This window comes from Gobio gobio, assembly GCF_949357685.1.
Source record: "Gobio gobio genome assembly, chromosome: 21".
NCBI classification, from domain to species: domain Eukaryota; kingdom Metazoa; phylum Chordata; class Actinopteri; order Cypriniformes; family Gobionidae; genus Gobio; species Gobio gobio.
Genome location: NC_137117.1, coordinates 14,743,421 through 14,764,886, shown reverse-complemented (window position 1 = coordinate 14,764,886; position 21,466 = coordinate 14,743,421). Strand labels below are relative to the sequence as shown.

At 41.0% G+C, this 21,466-nt stretch overlaps 1 protein-coding gene across 6 annotated transcripts in view; it reads left to right on the top strand.

Annotated features, from left to right (window-relative positions):
* Nucleotides 1–20,936, top strand: part of LOC307118171 (uncharacterized protein) — a 57,208-nt gene extending 36,272 nt beyond the window's left edge. For 4 of the 6 annotated variants that reach the window (XM_079803673.1, XM_079803672.1, XM_079803675.1 and 1 more), the window contains 6 exons: nt 583–735; nt 9,421–9,550; nt 9,655–9,687; nt 9,992–10,089; nt 16,256–16,339; nt 19,425–20,936. In XM_079803673.1, coding sequence (XP_079659799.1) covers nt 583–735; nt 9,421–9,550; nt 9,655–9,687; nt 9,992–10,089; nt 16,256–16,339; nt 19,425–19,529 — 603 coding nt within the window. In that variant the 3' untranslated portion in view covers nt 19,530–20,936. The remainder of the gene's footprint in view (nt 1–582; nt 736–9,420; nt 9,551–9,654; nt 9,688–9,991; nt 10,090–16,255; nt 16,340–19,424) is intronic. The other 2 variants (XM_079803676.1, XM_079803677.1) reach the window with 2 other exon arrangements.
* The last annotated feature ends 530 nt before the right edge of the window (nt 20,937–21,466 follow it).

Here is a 21,466-nt window from a genome sequence, read left to right as displayed (position 1 = left end):
TGGGTGAACTATCCCTTAAACTGCTATTTTTCCTAAGCTGAAGTCAGCTGTATGTTGTCAGAGTCAGAGCGAGCCATTACATTTTGATAAACTTAAAAATTTGATGCACACCAGGAACTTGCATTAAGGAAGTAAACAGGGTTTTGATTTGATCTTGAATTAAGTTGTGTCAATAGATTGTGTAATATCTGTAATAGTAACCTTAGTCATTGCCATTCCCCTCCAGAATTTTGATTTAGCACATATACTTGTCAAACACTCTTGTAATAGCACTGATTTAAGTGTCTTGTTGACAGATGGTGGTCGTTGATTGTACCTTATACTTGTCACTTCAGTAAGAAGCCCTTAACCTAACTGCTACCAATCCTCAGGTTTGACTTTCTTTCCAGCTTCAAATAATATATTACAGCACTTCCCGTGTAGGCTCTGATATACACTTGACAAGAATGGCCTGTGTCAACAGGACCGCTGAGACATCCGGCTGTGCTTAAGTGTCTATGGCTGTTAAGTGAGAGGCAGGAAAAAGTTTGCAGTTCGATTAGTTGGAGATGACATGTTCTGGCCTCTCTGTTTGTCTTGCAGCTGATTATCCAGAAGATCCGCATGTGCCAGCAGCTGTGGGCTTGTGAGCCATTTGTCAGTGTGCTGGAGAACCTTCTGGCTGTGGGCAATTACCTCAACCAGAACGCGGGCAAGGACAGGGCCAAGGGATTTCGCCTCTCATCCTTAACTAAGGTAGGACCCGCACTGCCAGCAAATGACCTGTGGGGGATGGCGAAGAGAGCCAGGGCAAATAAAACATCTTATTGGCATACAGGTCTTATTTCTCTCTCTCTCAGTTTCCATTTCTCCTCCAGTTGTTTTATCTGTTCAGCCTTGGTAACAGCATTAAGGGTACCTAACAATATGGGCTGAGAATTTTTTATTTTTTTATTTTATGTAGCCTTTCCAGTTTTCAGCTCTGCGCACACAAATGAACCGAAAAAAATCTCCTGAAATAACTCCCATATTCTACCATTCAAAACCGGTAGTTTTTTTATTTTATTCAGCTAGGTTGCTTTAAATTGATCAAAAGTGAAATTAGGTTATGTTAAACAGTTATTATGAACTTTCTATTCAGTCAAAGAATGCAAAAATGCATCATGGTGTCCCTGAATTTTTCTTGAGCAGCAAATCAGCATATTAGACTCACTGAAGACACTGAAGACTGGAGTAATGATGCTGAAAATTCAGCTTTGATCACAGGAATAAATTACTTAAAAAAATACCGATATACTGTTTTTTGTCCAATATTCCAGATACTTTTCAGTCCGGTTTTAGATCAATGCACAGTACGGAAACTGCACTGTTGAAAGTCAGCAATGACCTTTTGCAAAGTCTCAATACTGGTTTGCACGCAGTGCTTGTCTTGTTGGATTTAAGCACTGGTTTTGATACAATCGACCACGTTATCTTGTTACATCGGTTGGAAAAGGTGGTGGGTATTCAGGGTGTCATCTTGCTGTGGTTGGCCTCTTATGCTAAAGACAGAACCATCTCAGTGAGCATGGGGAAGTTTTCTTCTTCGTCAGTTCCCCTATTATGTGGTGTGCCCCAAGGGTCCATTTTAGGTCCGCTTCTCTTTTCACTTTATATGCTGCCATTGGGTGCCATTTTTTAGAAATATAGACTGCTATGCTGACGATACAGTTTTATCTACTTGCTAAAACTGACAGTACTGTGTGACTGTTTTGAGGATATCAAATGTTGGATGGCTAATCATTTTTTGCAATTAAATGAAAGCAAAGTGAGTTTTTGATTTTAGGCCCATCCTGGTCTTCATTTCTTATTAATTTAGGTTCTGTCTCCGTCAGCGTTCAACCTCATGTAAGGAACCTTGCGGTTATATTTGATTCGTCACTACATTTTGAGAAACAAATCAGTACAGTGGTAAAGGGCAGCTTCTTTCATCTGAGATCGATTGTGTAATTAAAACGAAAGATTTAGAGACCATAATCCACGCCTTCATAACATCACGTCTGGACTACTGTAATTCCCTGTACTGTGGCCTGTCTCGAACTGCCAACTCTCACCTGTAAATTGTCCAAAATGCTGCAGTTAGACTTCTTACCGGCACAAAAAAGAGAGATCACATTTCTCCCATTTTAGCGACCTTACATTGGCTTCCTGTAAAGTTTAGAATTGATTTTAAAATTGCAGTTTTTGTCTACAAGGCTCTATCTGGTGTTGCACCAAAATACATTAGTGATCTTCTGATTCCCTACACTCCCCAAAGAACACTTAGGTCTTGTAATCAGCTTCTCTTAACTGTCCCTCGTTTTCGCTGTAAAACTAAGGGTGGTCGGGCCTTCTCTGCTGCTGCACCTAAACTCTGGACCAGTCTGCTCCTTCATTAGCCAGCTTTAAATCAGCTCTCATTTGTTCTCTCTGGCTTTTGGTTAGATTGCTATTGCTAGAATTTTTGTATTGGGTTTAATGTGTTTATATTTTGTATCCTGCCTTGTTTCCTTTTATACTTTCTTTTTATAGGCTCATTGTCTTACTGTACAGCACTTAGGTGCAACTCTGTTGCTTTTAAATGAGCTATAGATATACATTTTGAATTGACTTCTTTCAAAAACGTCAAAAAAAACATTAATGTTAAAAATCTGTTTACTTACAGAGAAAGTAAATACTCATTTAAGTTCTACCAGAAAGACACACAAACAAGCTGATTAAGAAATGGGATCATTCAGGGTCCTAAAGGAGACCCGATTCCCGGGGGGTGGGGGGGGGGGGGGGGGGGGACTTAATTTCTTATGACACCGTTCCATCTGCAGCTGTTGCTTTAGGTCCCTACTCAAGAACGCAAGTACGGAGGATGTATGAAAAAGTACCCGGATGTGTTCTTGATATCGAGGGTGCATGGAATGCAGACTTGAGAGTATCGAACCGTTAGAGAGAATCGAATACGCTCCTTCTCACTTAAGAAATTCCCGCTGCTAGCTCGCAAATGCGTGACAGCTCGTGAAAGTAAGTTTCTTTGTTTTGCTTAATTTTAATCAAGTGATAGCCTGAAGAAAGCCTGCAGTATTTTTATTGGTTTGTTAAAAAGAATCTTAATATTGACAAAGCATAGATAATAGGTCAAATAATGTATATAATAATATGAAAGAAATGTTTTAATTGGTTGTTACATTTGTTTTGTTATGTTATTAATTGTGCATTAGCCGCTACTTATATATATGCTATATATACTTATATATATAAATTATATATATAATTTTCACAAGGATGCATTCTGTGTCCTTGCGTCCTTCTGAGTTCGTTCTTTCAAGGTTGCCTGGCAAGACCGGTCTCCAGGAGAATGCAAGTCCGTTCTTTGCCTTCTTGTAATTGAGAAACAGCCATGACAAACAGCCAAAGACGAACGAGACATTGTTATTGGCTGGAAAAGGGGTTGAATTAGTGACGTAATTGCTACTAATTACATATATATTTGCATGTGACAAAGCTAGTATTTCCTTTACCCCGTTGTTGCTCTCTATTATGATGCATTGCATATGTATTGCACCGAGTATGATATTGGGACATAATTCCCAATATTTGTCATTTTTGTATGACTACACAAATCAGACATGCGGTATCTTTGAGTTTCTCTTTGTTGTTAATTTCTACAAACTCTTGCCACAGTGGCCCGATTCATTAGCCATGCGGCATGGCTTTTTTTTTAGAGCCCGCTTAGTCATTAGTGACACACAGTGGTAATTTGTATCGATTTTTGTGGGCCAGGATGCTGAAAACCCAGTTCCTCAGTGGCAAGATTTAAGGGTACTTACACAATAAGCTGAATGACTTCCTCCTTTGCTAATGAGGTATCTGAGTGCACCAGCTCTGTGCTTCCTACATAGAAACAAGATAACAGCAACTCTTAGAAGTATAACTGTACAGGACAGCTTTGGCGATTTATGAAACACCCTACCCTGACATGTTTATCATGAATGTCATTTCATAATTTAATATATCATGTGTTTGTTACCAGTGTATGAAATTTAAAGAACTTTGCATGTTCAGTCTTGAATCTATACATTGACATATTAACTATTTGTGTCACAGTTTAATGCAAAACATTTAAGACCAATATGTACACTATATTGCCAAAAGTTTTGGGACGCCTGCCTTTACATGCACATGAACTTTAATGACATCCCATTCTTAATCCGTAGGGTTTAATATGGAGTTGGCCCTCGCTTTGCAGCTATAACAGCTTCAACTCTTCTGGGAAGACTTTCCACAAGGTTTAGGGGTGTGTTTATGGGAATTTTTGACCATTCTTCTAGAAGCGCATTTGTGAGGTCAGGCACTGATGTTGGATGAGAAGGCCTGGCTCGCAGTCTCCGCTCTAATTCATCTTAAAGGTGTTTTATCGGGTTGAGGTCAGGACTCTGTGCAGGCCAGTCAAGTTCCTCCACACCAAACTCACTCATCCATGTCTTTATGGACCTTTGTTTGTGCACTGGTGCGCAGTCATGTTGGAACAGAAAGGGGCCATCCCCAAACTCTTCCCACAATTTTGGGAGCATGAAATTGTCCAAAATGTCTTGGTATGCCGAAGCATTAAGAGTTCCTTTCACTAGAACTAAAGGGCCAAGCCCAACCCCTGAAAAACAACCCCACACCATAATCCCCCCTGCACCAAACTTTACACGTGGCACAATACAGTCAGGCAAGTACCGTTCTCCTAGCAACTGCCAAACCCAGACTCGGGTTGCCAGACAGAGAAGCGTGATTGGTCACTCCAGAAAACACGTCTCCACTGCTCTAGAGTCCAGTGGCGGCGTGCTTTACACCACTGCATCCCACGCTTTGCATTGCACTTGGTGATGTAAGGCTTGGATGAGCTGCTTGGCCATGGAAACCCATTCCATGAAGCTCTCTATGCACTTTTCTTGAGCTAATCTGAAGGCAACATGAAGTTTGGAGTTCTGTAGCTATTGACTCTGCAGAAAGTTGGTGACTTCTGCGCATTGTGCGCCTCAGCATGATTTTATACACCTGTGGCCATGGAAGTGATTGGAACACCTGAATTCAATGATTTGGAGGGGTGTCCCAATACTTTTGGCAATATAGTGCATTTTATTACATGGCTTTCTGGAATACTTGATTTTGATTTGTCATTTGTTGTTTGCTCTTTTTCTAATTACAACAATGTTTCATATACTACCATTCTTTTATGCTCAACAAGGTTGCAATTGTTTGACCAAACAGTAATATTGTGAAATATTATTACAATTTAAAATAACTGTTTATTTTAATATATTTTAAAATGTAATATATTCCTGTGATCAAAGCTGAATTTTCAACATCATTACTCCAGTCTTCAGAGTCACATGATCCTTCAGAAATCATTCTAATATGATGATTTGCTGGTCAAGAATCATTTATCATTATTATCCATGTTGAAAACAGTTATGCTGCTTCATATTTTTGTGCAAACCGTGATAATTTATGGAACACATATTCACAATTAACTACGACTTTTGCCTCAACAAACTCAATAAACTAAATTTACTGCTTATTAATAGTTAGTAAGGCAGTTTTGGGTAGGATTAAGGGATGTAGAATAAGGTCATACAGAATAAGGCATTAAAATGTGCTAATAAACAACCAATTTATTAATAGTGAGAATTGAACCCTAAAATAAAGTGTTACCTATTTTTTTCCCCAGGATTCCTTTATTAATAGAAAGTTCAAAAGAACAGCGTTGATTTGAAATAAAAAAATCTAACAATGTAAAAGTCTTTACTGCCACTGTCATCAATTTAATGCATCCTTGCTGAATAAAAGTCAAGAATCTTACTGACCCAAAACTTTTTGACTTTTTGAAACTGCAAAATATAAGTGATCCTTTCTGAACAAAGCCTAAACAGTGTTTTTGATGCCTCCTGGTCATCTTTTTAGTATTTTAGAATGGTTCAGGATTTAAATGGTAAACAACACAACCTAGAAACAGAGTACAGCCCACTTTTCCACCCATTTGAAGATTAGCATTTAGCCCCCTGTGAGTTTTAAATTAGCGGCTGCTGAAATTGTTGTAGTGGCTTCATGTCTACATGCATTATCATAAAGAATAGGTCTAGAGAGCTTGAAAAATCCCCACTCTTGTTCTCTACAGGCCTCTTCATATGGAGAGCAGTTGAAACAATCCCTCTTGAACATGCTCGCTGGGTTTTGTGGCATGCACACTCGCTTTACATTTTCTTTCTTTAAGAAGATGCAATTGAGATTGGAGTGTTTTGTGTTTAGCTCTATTTGATTAATTTTCAGTGCTTAAAGGGGTAGTTCACCCAAAAATGAAAATTCTGTCATTATTTACTCTCCCTCAAGCTTTTCCAAACTTGTATGAGGTGTTTTCTGTTTTCTGCTGAACACAAAAGAAGATATTTTGTAGAATGTTTGTTTCCCAGACAGTTGATGGAAACCATTGACTTCAATAGTTTTCCCCCCATACTATAGAAGTCAATGGGGTCAATCAACTGTTTGGTCACCAACATTCTTCAAAATATCTTCTTTTGTGTTCAACAGAAAACAGAAACTCACACAGGTTTGGAACAAGTTGAAGGTTAGTAAATGATGACAGAATTGTTTTATTTTTGGGTGAACTATCCCTTTGAGTTATTCATGACACCAACGCAGAGTTAACCTTTTTTTAAATTAGCAGCTTATTCAAGACACACATTCCTTATCATTATCACCCTTTAGTCTGCTGTACATATTGTGACTCTTTCAAAACACTCACATGAGGATGTAGTACTCCAACAGCATTTGCATTGTGTCTGTATGGAGAATCAGAGAGCAGAGAGATGTCAAGGAGACCCTTTTGGAAAAATGTTAACTGGTTTTTCACATGTGCACAATAGAGGTGCTCTTCTGCACGAGGACATTATCTTCCATATTTAGTTGATGGTAATATGCACGTGGGTGTTGAATTGTCAAACCTCGCTCTTTCTCTGGCCTTGGGCAAGGTATTGGTATTCAAAGATGCGTGCATGTGTGTGCATAAACTCTCACAAATGCACACTCACACCCAAGATAAATATTTGTTTACCAGATCCTCTAAATTTAACACCCTCTGGTCAGATGGGATATTTGATTGGGGATATATGACCAATCGATCCCAAGCCTCACTGCCGACATTGACAAGACAATTGATCCCAATAGAATTTGTTGTTAATATGTTGCTAATGGCATTAATAAGCATTCAAATATATCACACACATTTTTGATTTATAAAAAATATATATTTATTACGTTATATTTAAATATAAAAAATTATATATGTTATAATTAAATAAAACAGTACCTGTCAAAAGTTACATTACATTACAATCTGTTCTGCTCACCAAGGCAGAATTTATTTAATCAAAAATACAGTAAAACAGTAAAATTCCGAATTATTATTACAAAAATATAAGTTGTAATATATTTTAAAATGTAATTTATTCCTGTGATAAAAGCTGAATTTTCAGCATCATTGATCCAGTCTTCAGTGTCACATGACCCTTCAGAAATGATTCTAATATGATGATTTGCTGCGCAAGAAACAATTATTATTATCAATTTTAAAAACAGTTTTGCTACTTAAGATTCATCTTTGATTAATATAAAGTTCAACAAACAGCATTCATTTGCATTTATACATTTTTTTAATTAAATTTTCTATAGCATTTATTAAATAGACATAGTTTGTAACATTACAAATGTCTTCATTGTCACTTTTGATCAATTTAATGCATCCTTGATGAATAAAAGTAAATCAAAATAAGTGTCTATGATGCCTTAAAATGCTCCCTACATAGGGAGCACACTTGGTTTTTGTACTAAAGTATACATAAATGATTAATTGTAAATGTACATTTTCAAAGGCTGAAGGCTCCCAAAGATATTTCTGCTGTTATATAAAGCTGCCTGGTTTTCAAACATTTTTATTTGCATAAACTTGAAGTGACAATATAGTCAAATATAAAATTATATAAATACGTTTCAGAAGATTCAAGAACGGAATGTTCTTCTGGGTCCAATAATGAATTTATTTATTTATTTTCTTCAGTCAAATTAATGCTCAATAGCATTTTTCTTATCTATGTTATTTATATAAAATAATTTCTTACATTTCTATATTTTTATAGAAAGTTTGACTGAATAAAGACTCTCCAAGGATCACAGATAGAGAATTGCAAAGATTAATTGAGTCTGAGTCAGAAAGACAAAAAAAAAAAAAAAATTCAAACAAACCCTTCATCACCACATGTTGTTTGGGAGTGTTTCAAGAACAAATCCTCCAGCATATTCAGTTGTCAGACATGACTGGAAATTCAAAAAAGGACCTGATTCTGTGGTCAGATGAAACCATAAAAAGAGCTTTTTGGCAGCAAACCCACCAGCAGATGGTTTTGGTGCAAACAGGGATAAAAAGTACACCATGCCTATGGTTAAAAATACAGCTGGATCTTTAATGTTGTGGGCCTATTTTTTTAGCTGGAGGTCCTGGACATCTTCAGATTCAGTATCAGGGATTCTAGCAAATACCAACAGATAAAAAATCTAAACCTGACGGCCTCTGCCAGAAATCTTATAATGGGCCAAGGTTGGATCTTCCATCAGGACAATGATCCAAAACAAACATCAAAATCAAGTTCCTCTGACCTGAACCCTATAGAAAATGAGTGGGCTGAACTGAAGAGAGGAAGCATCAACATGGATCTGGGAATCTGAAGGATCTGGAGAGATTCTGTATGGAGGAATGATCTCTGATCTCTTGTCAGGTGTTCTCCAAACTCATCAGGCATTATAGGAGAAGACTCAGAGCTTGTATTCAAAAGTATTGAATAAAAGGGTACCAATAATTATGGCCAACATGTTTTGGTGAAAAGCATTTATTTCAGAATGTGATTTACCCCCACTTTCAATTCTTTTACTTCAATGAAAGGATAGATTTTTGCGAATTTTTTGAAAGGAAAAAAAAAGATAAAAAGGATAAACTATGCAGATTTATTTTTACTGCCATCTTTGATCATATCTACCAGGGGTGCCAATAATTCGGACCACAACTGTATGTGTGTATATATATTGTACATTATATATAAATATTATACATATATACATGGAATAGGGTTTTTACAAATATTTTTTATTTATTTTATTTGTTTTATTTGTATCAATTATTTATATTTGTTATTTTATATTTTAATTTGATATTAAACACAAATATTTTTATTAACTTTTTTTCTTGGTATTAAATGGAATACAAAGCGTCAAAAAAGATGCCTTAAAATGCTCCCTACTTGCAGCTCAATAGGTATTGGAACACAAATGTACCATCTTTTTCCAAGTGCAGGTGCATGGATAAACACATTCATTATTTTTCCCTCTTTTTTCCAGCTTTCTCAGCTGCGTGGGAACAATCGGAAGTTCACCTTGCTGCATGCCCTTGTGGAGCAGATCATGTTGCGAGAACCACGTTTGGCCACCTTTTTCCTGGAGCTTGCAGAATTCGAGACTGTTCCTGGGGGTACTCTAATCAAAATTTCATTGGAAGGGAAGATGTGAAAGATGTTTTTCAGGCTGATTTGATTGAATGCCTTCTGATTGTGTGTATCTGTGGTTTTCCTGCAGCTTCGGTTAAAGGTCTAACAGCAGAGGTGGATGGTACGTGGTCTTATCTGATGTATTTTGTGATGCTGCTGCACCAAACTTGTTTTGTAGATGCCTTTGATGCTTGATTGAGCACTTTCAGAATATCAACAAACCCTTTCACTGTTATATTGAAGTGTGGTCATGCATTTCATACAATTTATAACTTTTTGATCAGCTGAGCGTTAGATTCAAACCTGTTGCTAGTTGGCTTGCTTGTGCATTAATGCATAAAGGCATTGCAATTTTAATCATAAAGTTTAGTTGGTCCATTATAAATGTCCTTAAACAGAGATTGCCCCCCTTTGTCACCATTTAGTAGTGAAGAATGAGTTTCAGAAGGTCATCCAGTACAGGAAAGCACAAAAACGGAAAAACACAGCCAATCAGCACCCCAAATTCTTCAAAGACTTAAAGGTACATTTACAGATTTACCCTATTTGCTAACACAGATTCTTCTGTTAAACACAAAATGTTGAATTATGTATCTCTGTTTTTCATGCAATAATCCTGAATGGGGATTTAATTTTTTTTTCCTTTCCAGTAAAAAAAGGCACAAAAAAAAACCCATATTATTTGTGTGGTATATTCTATAGTCTTTGCAATTTAAGTCATCACTCTTTCAGTGAGCTTTAATGACTTTGACTGGGTCACTGAGTTGAACTTAAGAATCAATCTGCGGTGCGTTTTCCAAAAGCATCATTAGCCAACTATGGTCGCAAGTTCCGACATTATCAGCATAGTTCAACGAGTCTGTGTTTTGCGAAATCATAATTCCAATATACATTCGCAAACAAAATCGCAAAGAAGTGTGGTTGGCACAACAGCTCTTGTTGTTAAAAGCATAGTTTCTTGTTTGCACGACGTGGACTAAATAAATCCTGATCTTGAGCAAAATAAGCAAGCTGACATTCAGTACAATCTATATCTTTTATTTCGAATACATACAAATGTTATTTACGTCTTTTAGTTTGTCAAGAGATTTAAACCGCTGTTTTTGAAGTGTGCACATGAGCGTACGTGCTCTAGTATGTAAGAACGAGCCTATGATTGAATCTCGAAATAAAGCAAAATAACTGAGAAAAATGAGAATTAGTCTTCAGATGCCATATCCGTAATTTATAGCAAAAATGTTTGCATTCATTTAATCTCAAACAGATATAAAGTTATACTACAGGGCTGTTGAATGCTTGAATTTGATGTGTGCCATTATTTTCAGGGAAAAGCACGGCTAAAGTAGTTTCAGGCAGGTCTTTACCGCATTACAGCTCCATATCACTTCGCCAAATGATTTCAGTTATTTCAAAGGTCTTTACAGCCGACAACAGCAAAAGAACTAAAACCCACAACGACACCGACCAAGCAAATAAACAATAGGATAAAAACGACAAATTACAGTAAGAACACACACTCGCACAAAAACGTGTTGTTGGCGCTTCTCTGGCGATTTTATCAGTAAAATACGGCGGTAATGTCTGTTCTTGAAGCAGATAAACTTACAATTTCACTATTAGTAGAGACGCTGCCACCCAAAACTGTTGAGAGACACAAACTCAGGTAATTCACACACGCTTAATCTCTCTCTCTCTCTCTCTCTCTCTCTCACACACACACACACACACACACACACACACACACACAGCATTAATAACAGCATTAGTCTGCTATCAAGGGCTCAAGTCTCAGTTACTAGCTCTAAAATGACGTTTTGGAATTAGCAACAGAGGATTGGGATGAGATGCGTAAGAAATTAGTCCTGCACACAAGAGCATTTTAAGGACAAAAACCTGACAGATATCTTGACATACATCATCTGAACACTGTCTTGAGGTGTGGTAACCGTAGTATAAGCAGAAAAATTGACTCTGGTCTGTTGAATTATTGAAAAATGTCATAAATTATTCCTTACTTATTACTCCACCACCGCCTGCATGACATCATTAACCTAGGTGGTTGAACATCAAATTTGGCGACAATATGGTTTTGTGAAATGTAGTCACTTGCATAGTTGAAGAAATCAACTAGCTTCGATCTATGGCAGTTAAGCAGCGCGTTATATCGTTGTACAGGAAGCTCCCCCAGACTGATTTTGTGAACTAAAACAAAAAATCATATTCAAAAGTATGGCTCGAATTGGACAAAACTACTTCACTCAGTGAATAATGACTCAAATTTCAGTCTCTTCCTCACACAAAGCTATCATATGACTTCTAGAGCTATCTAAAGACCTATAGAATTATAGCACACAAGTCATATAATACATTACCATACTTTGATGCTCCTTATTTATCAGTTTGGAGCTTGACAGCCCGTCCTTATTTATTTCCATTATATTGAAAAGACTGGCTAGGATATTCTTTTAAAAAAAAAATGAATGCACTGTATCTGTAACGTACTGCTCCGAGACAGAGGTTGAGAATCCAAATGCAGCTTTATTCAGAGGGTAATCCACACTCGTAGTCAACAATAAGCAAAAGGTCATACACAGGCAAGCAGTCCAAACAGGTAAACAAGGCAGGAGAGACAGGCAAAAGGGTAATCTGGGAGACAGGCAAGAAATCCAAAAACAAGAGACATGAAACCAGGGAAACGCTCAGAAATGCAGTAGTAACACTAAACAAGACTTGGCAATGACTGACAGAATGAACAGGCTTATATAGGGTGAGCTAACTAGGTAATGGGGTGCAGGTGGATGTAATCAATGGGTGTTGAAGAGTCCGGGCAAAGGATTATGGGTGATGTAGTCCTTGATGGAGTGACAATCTGGAGTGGAGTGCCCTCAGGTGGTTCTCATGGGCACTCACACAGGACGAATTGTGACATAGCCCCCCTCCTAAGGAGTGGCTTCCAGACACTCCTATAATAATAATCCCGGAGGGAGGTGGAGCGGAGGCGGACACGGGGGCGGGATGGAGGGCCAGGCCCATGGAGCGGAAGAGGGCCTGGAGACCGAGCAGAAGACCAGGAAGGAGCAGGCTGAACAGATGACCAGGGTGGTGCAGGCCAGACAGATGACCAGGGTGGCGTAGGCGGGACAGATGACCAGGCTGGCGTATGGAGAGCAGGCAGCCAGGGTGGAGCAGACGACCACACCAGCAGCACAGACGGTCTTGAAGCCCCCCACGGCGGAGCAGACGACCACCACATCAGCGCAGACGGTCTTGGAGACCCCCACGGCGGAGCAGATGACCACCACAGCAGCGTAGACGAGGTTGAAGACCCCCACGGCGGAGCAGATGACCACCACAGCAGCGGAGACGAGGTTGAAGACCCCCACGGCGGAGCAGATGACCACCACAGCAGCGGAGACGGGTTTGAAGACCCCCACGGCGGAGCAGATGACCACCACAGCAGCGGAGACGGGTTTGAATACCCCCACGGCGGAGCAGATGACCACCACAGCAGCGGAGACGGGTTTGAAGACCCCCACGGCGGAGCAGATGACCACCACAGCAGCGGAGACGTGTTTGAATACCCCCACGGCGGAGCAGATGACCACCACAGCAGCGGAGACGGGTTTGAAGACCTCCACGGCGGAGCAGTAGGTGGCACGGTCGGAGCCCTCTCTGGACTCGTGACTGGAGGCGGAGCCCTCTCTGGACTCGTGACTGGAGGCGGAGCCCTCTCTGGACTCGTGACTGGAGGCGGAGCCCTCTCTGGACTCGTGACTGGAGGCGGAGCCCTCTCTGGACTCGTGACTGGAGGCGGAGCCCTCTCTGGACTCGTGACTGGAGGCGGAGCCCTCTCTGGACTCGTGACTGGAGGCGGAGCCCTCTCTGGACTCGTGACTGGAGGCGGAGCCCTCTCTGGACTCGTGACTGGAGGCGGGCCGGAGCCCTCACTGGACTCGGGAGACGGGCCGGAGCCCTCACTGGACTCGGGAGACGGGCCGGAGCCCTCACTGGACTCGGGAGACGGGCCGGAGCCATCTCTGGACGCTGGTCAGTGGCGGGAGCCATCTCTGGACGCTGGTCAGTGGCGGGAGCCATCTCTGGACGCTGGTCAGTGGCGGGAGCCATCTCTGGACGCTGGTCAGTGGCGGGAGCCATCTCTGGACGCTGGTCAGTGGCGGGAGCCATCTCTGGACGCTGGTCAGTGGCGGGAGCCATCTCTGGACGCTGGTCAGTGGCGGGAGCCATCTCTGGACGCTGGTCAGTGGCGGGAGCCATCTCTGGACGCTGGTCAGTGGCGGGAGCCATCTCTGGACGCTGGTCAGTGGCGGGAGCCATCTCTGGACGCTGGTCAGTGGCGGGAGCCATCTCTGGACGCTGGTCAGTGGCGGGAGCCATCTCTGGACGCTGGTCAGTGGCGGGAGCCATCTCTGGACGCTGGTCAGTGGCGGGAGCCATCTCTGGACGCTGGTCAGTGGCGGGAGCCATCTCTGGACGCTGGTCAGTGGCGGGAGCCATCTCTGGACGCTGGTCAGTGGCGGGAGCCATCTCTGGACGCTGGTCAGTGGCGGGAGCCATCTCTGGACGCTGGTCAGTGGCGGGAGCCATCTCTGGACGCTGGTCAGTGGCGGGAGCCATCTCTGGACGCTGGTCAGTGGCGGGAGCCATCTCTGGACGCTGGTCAGTGGCGGGAGCCATCTCTGGACGCTGGTCAGTGGCGGGAGCCATCTCTGGACGCTGGTCAGTGGCGGGAGCCATCTCTGGACGCTGGTCAGTGGCTGGAGCCATCTCTGGACGCTGGTCAGTGGCTGGAGCCATCTCTGGACGCTGGTCAGTGGCTGGAGCCATCTCTGGACGCTGGTCAGTGGCTGGAGCCATCTCTGGACGCTGCTCAGTGGCTGGAGCCATCTCTGGACGCTGCTCAGTGGCTGGAGCCATCTCTGGACGCTGCTCAGTGGCTGGAGCCATCTCTGGACGCTGCTCAGTGGCTGGAGCCATCTCTGGACGCTGCTCAGTGGCTGGAGCCATCTCTGGACGCTGCTCAGTGGCTGGAGCCATCTCTGGACGCTGGTCAGTGGCGGGAGCCATCTCTGGACGCTGGTCAGTGGCGGGAGCCATCTCTGGACGCTGGTCAGTGGCGGGAGCCATCTCTGGACGCTGGTCAGTGGCGGGAGCCATCTCTGGACGCTGGTCAGTGGCGGGAGCCATCTCTGGACGCTGGTCAGTGGCGGGAGCCATCTCTGGACGCTGGTCAGTGGCTGGAGCCATCTCTGGACGCTGGTCAGTGGCTGGAGCCATCTCTGGACGCTGCTCAGTGGCTGGAGCCATCTCTGGACGCTGCTCAGTGGCTGGAGCCATCTCTGGACGCTGCTCAGTGGCTGGAGCCATCTCTGGACGCTGCTCAGTGGCTGGAGCCATCTCTGGACGCTGGTCAGTGGCTGGAGCCATCTCTGGACGCTGGTCAGTGGCTGGAGCCATCTCTGGACGCTGGTCAGTGGCTGGAGCCATCTCTGGACGTTGACTGGAGATGAAGAAGAAACCCTGATGCAAGAAACCCTGGACATGGACAGGAGATGTCGCTGAACCCTGGACATAGACAGGAGATGTCGCTGGACCCTGGATATGGACAGGAGATGTCACTGGACCCTGGACGGCAGCCATGACAGGACGAGACTCTGGAATGGCGGCCATTTTGCACGAAGACAAATGCATAGCAGATGCAGTGGGTATGTCACTATCCTCCTCCATGATACCCACTTTAAAAGCAGAACCGCTCAGTTGCAATGCAATGTCAATATACGTCTTTAGAGACCAATTAGGATCATGCAAAGGCATGATTGAACTGAGCGGCTCAGATAGTCCTCCTCTGAAAAATATCATGAGACATACCTCGTCCATTGAAGTCAAATGTGCCAGCTCAACGAAGTCCTCTACATAGTCCTCGATAGGACGATCTCCTTGACGGAGACACAAGATTTTTGCTGCTGGATTCATGGTGGCCAAGTCTTCTGTAACGTACTGCTCCGAGACAGAGGTTGAGAATCCAAATGCAGTTTTATTCAGAGGGTAATCCACACTCGTAGTCAACAATAAGCAAAAGGTCATACACAGGCAAGCAGTCCAAACAGGTAAACAAGGCAGGAGAGACAGGCAAAAGGGTAATCCGGGAGACAGGCAAGAAATCCAAAAACAAGAGACATGAAACCAGGGAAACGCTCAGAAATGCAGTAGTAACACTAAACAAGACTTGGCAATGACTGACAGAATGAACAGGCTTATATGGGGTGAGCTAACTAGGTAATGGGGTGCAGGTGGATGTAATCAATGGGTGTTGAAGAGTCCGTGCAAAGGATTATGGGTGATGTAGTCCTTGATGGAGTGACAGTCTGGAGTGGAGTGCCCTCAGGTGGTTCTCATGGGCACTCACACAGGACGAATTGTGACAGTATCATTCTTGCACAACTCCATAGAGAAAGGAAGTTAATCTAGATCGTATAAAGCACAGACCCTTGAGAGCTTGTGGTTTGTTACACCGTTTGACTGTATAAAAATGACATGGTCTGGTTGGAGAGAAGTATCAGTGATATCACTGAGGCTGAGAGCGCTAAGAATTCCAGTGCTACCTCTCCAAAAACGGGAAGAAGGATAACGCACACCAGTAACACCTGCTCTTCCTTTATCTCCGGCTCTAGATGGCCATCGAGAAGCATGAGGCCGATTTCAGACAGCTGATGAAGAGGTGTGAGGAGATGAGGAAGCTCTACACTGACATATTGGTAATCCCTGAGTTATTATTTCAATATCTTCTGTTGTGTTGCCTTGAGACGGATGGGCCGGTAACACCGGCTTTCTGGAGATTGGCTTTTTCTTCTTATCTGTGCCAGGTGGACTTTGGGAAGGGGGATATATTTCAGCCCAACCATTCACCAAGGTTACAGTGGGTTTTTTTCCTCACTATGAAGGAAATGATGCTGGATTGAGAATGATTTATGATGACAATTCTCGTGATGGTCATGTTTTTTTTTATAGCACTAAATATGTGATGAGCACAGAAAATTGTCTTCGGTGGACCAAAGGGGCATTTGCTACAAAAATTTGCAAAGCAACTTGAAATGCAGCATTGTAACAAATATGTAATTTGTTGCCTTTTGTTTTGCTCTTTTTGGAGAAATGTTTATTTTTTTATTTTTTTACTGAAAACCAGAGTTATAGGCAGCAAAAATATGACTAAATATTTAAATATGAGTAAAATAAATGTATAAAAGTAATATTATAAAAACAAACTTTTTTCATATAAAATATATAAGAAATAATCAATGCAACTCTATGAGAAGAATTAATCAACTTGATTAGCTTAATCAAATTTAATATTTTGCTAATTTATGCCCTTCTGGGCCACCATGAATGTCAAAGTTACTCCTAAAATGCAGCATATAATGACATATGACACCTCAGACTGAAATTGATCATATTTGTTATGTTGCATTATGATGTACGCTGCCAAAACTTTGGGGTCGGTAAGATTTTTAATTGTTTTTAAAGAATTCTGTTATTAATAAAGGAAGCATTAAATTGATCAAAAGTGACAGTAAAAAACATTTATGTTTCAAATTATTTCTATTTCAAATAAATGCTTTTCTTTTGAACTTTCTATTTATCAAATAATCCTGAAAAAAATGTATCTTGATTTCCACAAAAATATTACAACAGCTCTATTAAATTGTAATAATATTTCACAATATTACTGTTTTACTGTATTTTCAATCAAATAAATGCAGCATTATTGAGCAAAAGAGACTTATCTTACCAACCCAAAACTTTTGAACAGTAGTGTATGTGTAATGTTTCTACTTATTTCTGACAAACAACAAAACAGTGTAACTGCTTTTTGCACTAAAAGTCCAGTTGGGCCAAAGAAATAAACAGCTTTCTTAATAATAAAGGAAAAGAACAAATTCTTAAAGAGAGTCCTTTTCCTCTGTTTGTAACATTTCCCAGCTGACCAAATTTTCTTTAAGACCATCCATAAAGACTGTGAGTGTTTCACTGTGAACATTCAGCCCATTGTTTTTGACAGGATGAGGAGCGAGTCTCCTGCCAGGGATGAGAATAGCTTTAGTTTTACAATTACAGCCCAAACTTTCAGCCTTGGGCAAAAAAACAACAAACAGCAACTTGGGGCTTTGGAGCCAGGATGAAGAGAGATGGGAAAATAAGCAGACTATTAAATAGTTATATCTCTTAGTTTATCAGCATTAGGGTTATAACCTGGCCTTCCTGGTGTCTCTGCAGGTATGAAGGTAATTAAACAGTGGTTCACAGCATCAATTGGTATAAAATGTTTAATTCTGCCATAATTTACTCACCCTCATGCCGTTCCAAACTAGTATGATGTTGTTTCTTAGGTGGATGAATGCATTTTAAAGGGGACCTTTTATGCCCCTTTTCAAAGTCTTGATTTAGTTTTTGTGCTCTACTAGGTTTTCATGCTTGAATGTTCAAAAAACAACTTATTTTTCACATATTTGATGTTGTTGCAGTTACTCGCTTCCCAGTCTGTCAGTAACGCTGTTTAGTTCCTGTCTCTATGAAGCCCCTCCTTTAGAAAAGTGCACTGTGTTCTAATTGGTCAGCTAGATCAGTGTTCTGTGATTGGTCAACCGCTTCGAGCATGTTTGGGAAATGTCACGCCCCTTACCAAAACCAAATTTCAACACTACTAACTGAACTCAACCAGGCCCCGCCCCTTTTTTTTGTGTTTTGTGTATGTGTATTTTTGATTTTCAATCAAAAAAAATGCAGCCTTAGTGAGCAAAAGAGACTTATCTTACCGACCCCAGACCTTTGAACAGTAGTGTATGTGTTAAACATTTGAGAGTACATCAAATAAGCTGACTTCATAAATAGATGTTGATTTTGATTTTAAAATCTTGTTATTTGTCTATAAAGCCCTCAATGACCTAGCACCTCATTATTTAACTGACCTAATAATTCCATATAACCCGACAAGAAATTTGAGATAACATGACCATGGCCTTCTGACTTAAAAATCGTTGTGAAAAATTGCTCTGATTCACAGCATCCTTCACTTAACCCTTGTGGCACCATCTGATAAAAAAAAAAAAAATAAATAAATAAATAAATAAATAAACCTTGGGAGAAACCAGGCTCAGTCGGGGTGCCAGTTCTCCTCTGGCCAATTTACAAACAGCGTATGATTATTATTCTGGCAACTTTACAGGTCAGAAGTCATAATAGATCGGAATATTCGAAAGATCGGAGGCAGCACGCCGGAGACGGGTTTATTGAAGATGATGTGTCGATTAAATAATTATTAAATAGGAATAATCGAAAGATTGGAGGCAACACGCCGGAGACGGGTTTATTGAGGATGCCGTATTGATGAAACAATTATTAAAGTGCAATATTCGAAAGATAGGAGCCGTCAGGCCAGAGACGGGTTTATTGAGGATGACATTTCGATTTAACAATTATTAAATGGGAATATTCGAACAATCGGAGTCATCGTGCCGGAGACGGGTTTATTGAGTTATTGACTTTGTGCTGACGTTTTTTCATGCTCAAACAGCAACATTACACACTAAAGAAATTTTAAAAAGCATAATAGGACGCCTTTAAATAGTATGACTCATGGATATTAGTGAACAAACTCATTGACTAGATGGAATTTAAATGTTTTGATTTGATCAGAGGGACTATATTAGAACTCTTATATTTTGACTTTGAAAAAAAAAGACAGTAACAATCACAATATGAAGCAACTTTTATTGTATAAAGCGTTATATAAATAAACTTGACTTAACAATATCACTGTTCATTCGTTTTCTTTTTCTTCCACAGGTAAAATTCGGAGAGCCTTTGGATCAAGACTCCCAAGAACTTTTCGGATGGATTTGCCAATTTATTAGTGATTTCAAGAAAGTATACTCTGAATACGCTCAATGAACATGAATTTCCATTCTGAGAGCCACATCTAATACAGTAGGTGTTTGTATGTGTGAATTGTCACCTGCTTTCTCAAGCATTTCAATCCAAAGGCGATATGCATGTCTGCAGAAACAGACTACGACTCATTTTTTCTGGATCTTTCCCAGTGCTGGTGTTTTGGTTTGATTAAAACTCTTGGCGAGCTGGATCATGCGGTTCTTTGACCCGGCGCTACAGCAAATAGCTTGGATTGATTTTCCAAGCAGGAGCAAACGTTTACTGGAGGCACAGATCAGTTTTGTTCTTTTAGAGTGTATGTATAATGGATGTTGGTTATAAATTCACAGATGGCTGGTGTGAAAGAGGCGTTCTGGTTCCGACAGCCAGTTGAATGGCTTCCACGTGTGTCTGCTGAATCCCTTACTCCCTCTGTTGCCTTGAGCGTGTGTGTGTGTGTGTTTTCTGGATGATACAGAATCGAGTCCTCAGTGGCGGTTCAGCACAGGACATCTGCATTTCAAACTATTCAGAACAGACCCCTCTTCATTTTTCTTTTCTGTGGATTCCATTCATAAAAAGAAGAGGACGAGTAAAAGAAGAAACGCATTCTTTTGAAGTCTGATTTCCTGTGCGTAACACTAGGATTTACATGCTCACGAATTGTAATCCTTTTGTAATGAACAACCATTGCCGTTTTTCTGCCATTGCGGGGATGGTTAAGCCAGAAATGAAAAGGCTGTCGTCATTTACTCTCCCTTACGCCATTCCAAACCTATATGACTTTCTTTCTTCTTTGGAGCACAAAAGATGCTTGGCTGAATGTTTAAGCAGCTATATAATGATGAGTGAGCTCCAAAAGAGCTCTATAAAAGCATAATAAAAGTAGACTATAGCATTTTTGCACTATATTAAACGCTTCTATTTGATTTTTAATTTTTTTGGGGGGACTAATTTCAGTTAATACGTGATCCATTCTTTTAAACCACATGAACCAGCACAGTAGCAACGTAGCTGTGTAAATATGACCTTGTGAACCATTCGTTGTGGGCTGTGGAAACACATTCATTGTACAGTATAACAAGCAAATAAAGCAAGTATTGCACCCTGCAGTCGAGTACATAAAGTATTCTGTGTGCCATTTCATGACCTGCAGGAGTTTGTCAGCTCAAATTCTCTGCTTAGTCAGACATAAAATGCCTTCCTTCTGCAATGTGGCTAAAAGAGTTTTTACTAAACTTAACTTGACTGCACAGGGACTGACTATTTTATTTATTAAAGCACTGTATTCACGTTGGAACACTGAAAGATTTAAACCAAACAAGCTGCATTTGTCTTCTGAAACAGTGATTTGCATTAATAGTCATTTTAATTTACACTTTCATAAAAAGGACACTTCTGGCATCACTAAAATCATATCCTGCGGTCACTATCGAATTCCCTTGGTGTGCTTTTTTTGAACATTTTGTACTCGTAGTCTGTGAACATGTTTGGTTTTATATTAGAAAAAAAAACTGAGGGGATTACATCTTTTGCTTTAAATTATTCCACTTGCAACACACAGGGCTTTTACGGTGACATTAGGTTAAATCTCTACATGTTCCATCTGTTCATCTTCTTAGGTACTCGGCTGTTGCTTTGTTACCTTATATTTTACCTTAACTGGCATGTGACTGACCATACAAAGAGTGGGAAGCCAAAACTGTGTTTTTTTCATAGTGCATGTTCCCTTTCAAAAGCTTCTCTCTATGCTGCACTGATTGTAGCGCTGTGGGAACACCAATAACAATGACGTTATTGGAATGCACGCTCGTCAGAGGCTACAAATAGATGTGCAACAGGTGCGCCTTTCAGGTTTCTTTGTCTTCAGAGACCGTACTGTGTATGTTTGAGTGCTACACTTTCTGTCTGTCACGCTTGCATGCTAGGAGTTAGTTCTAGCTGTTAGTGTGCAGACA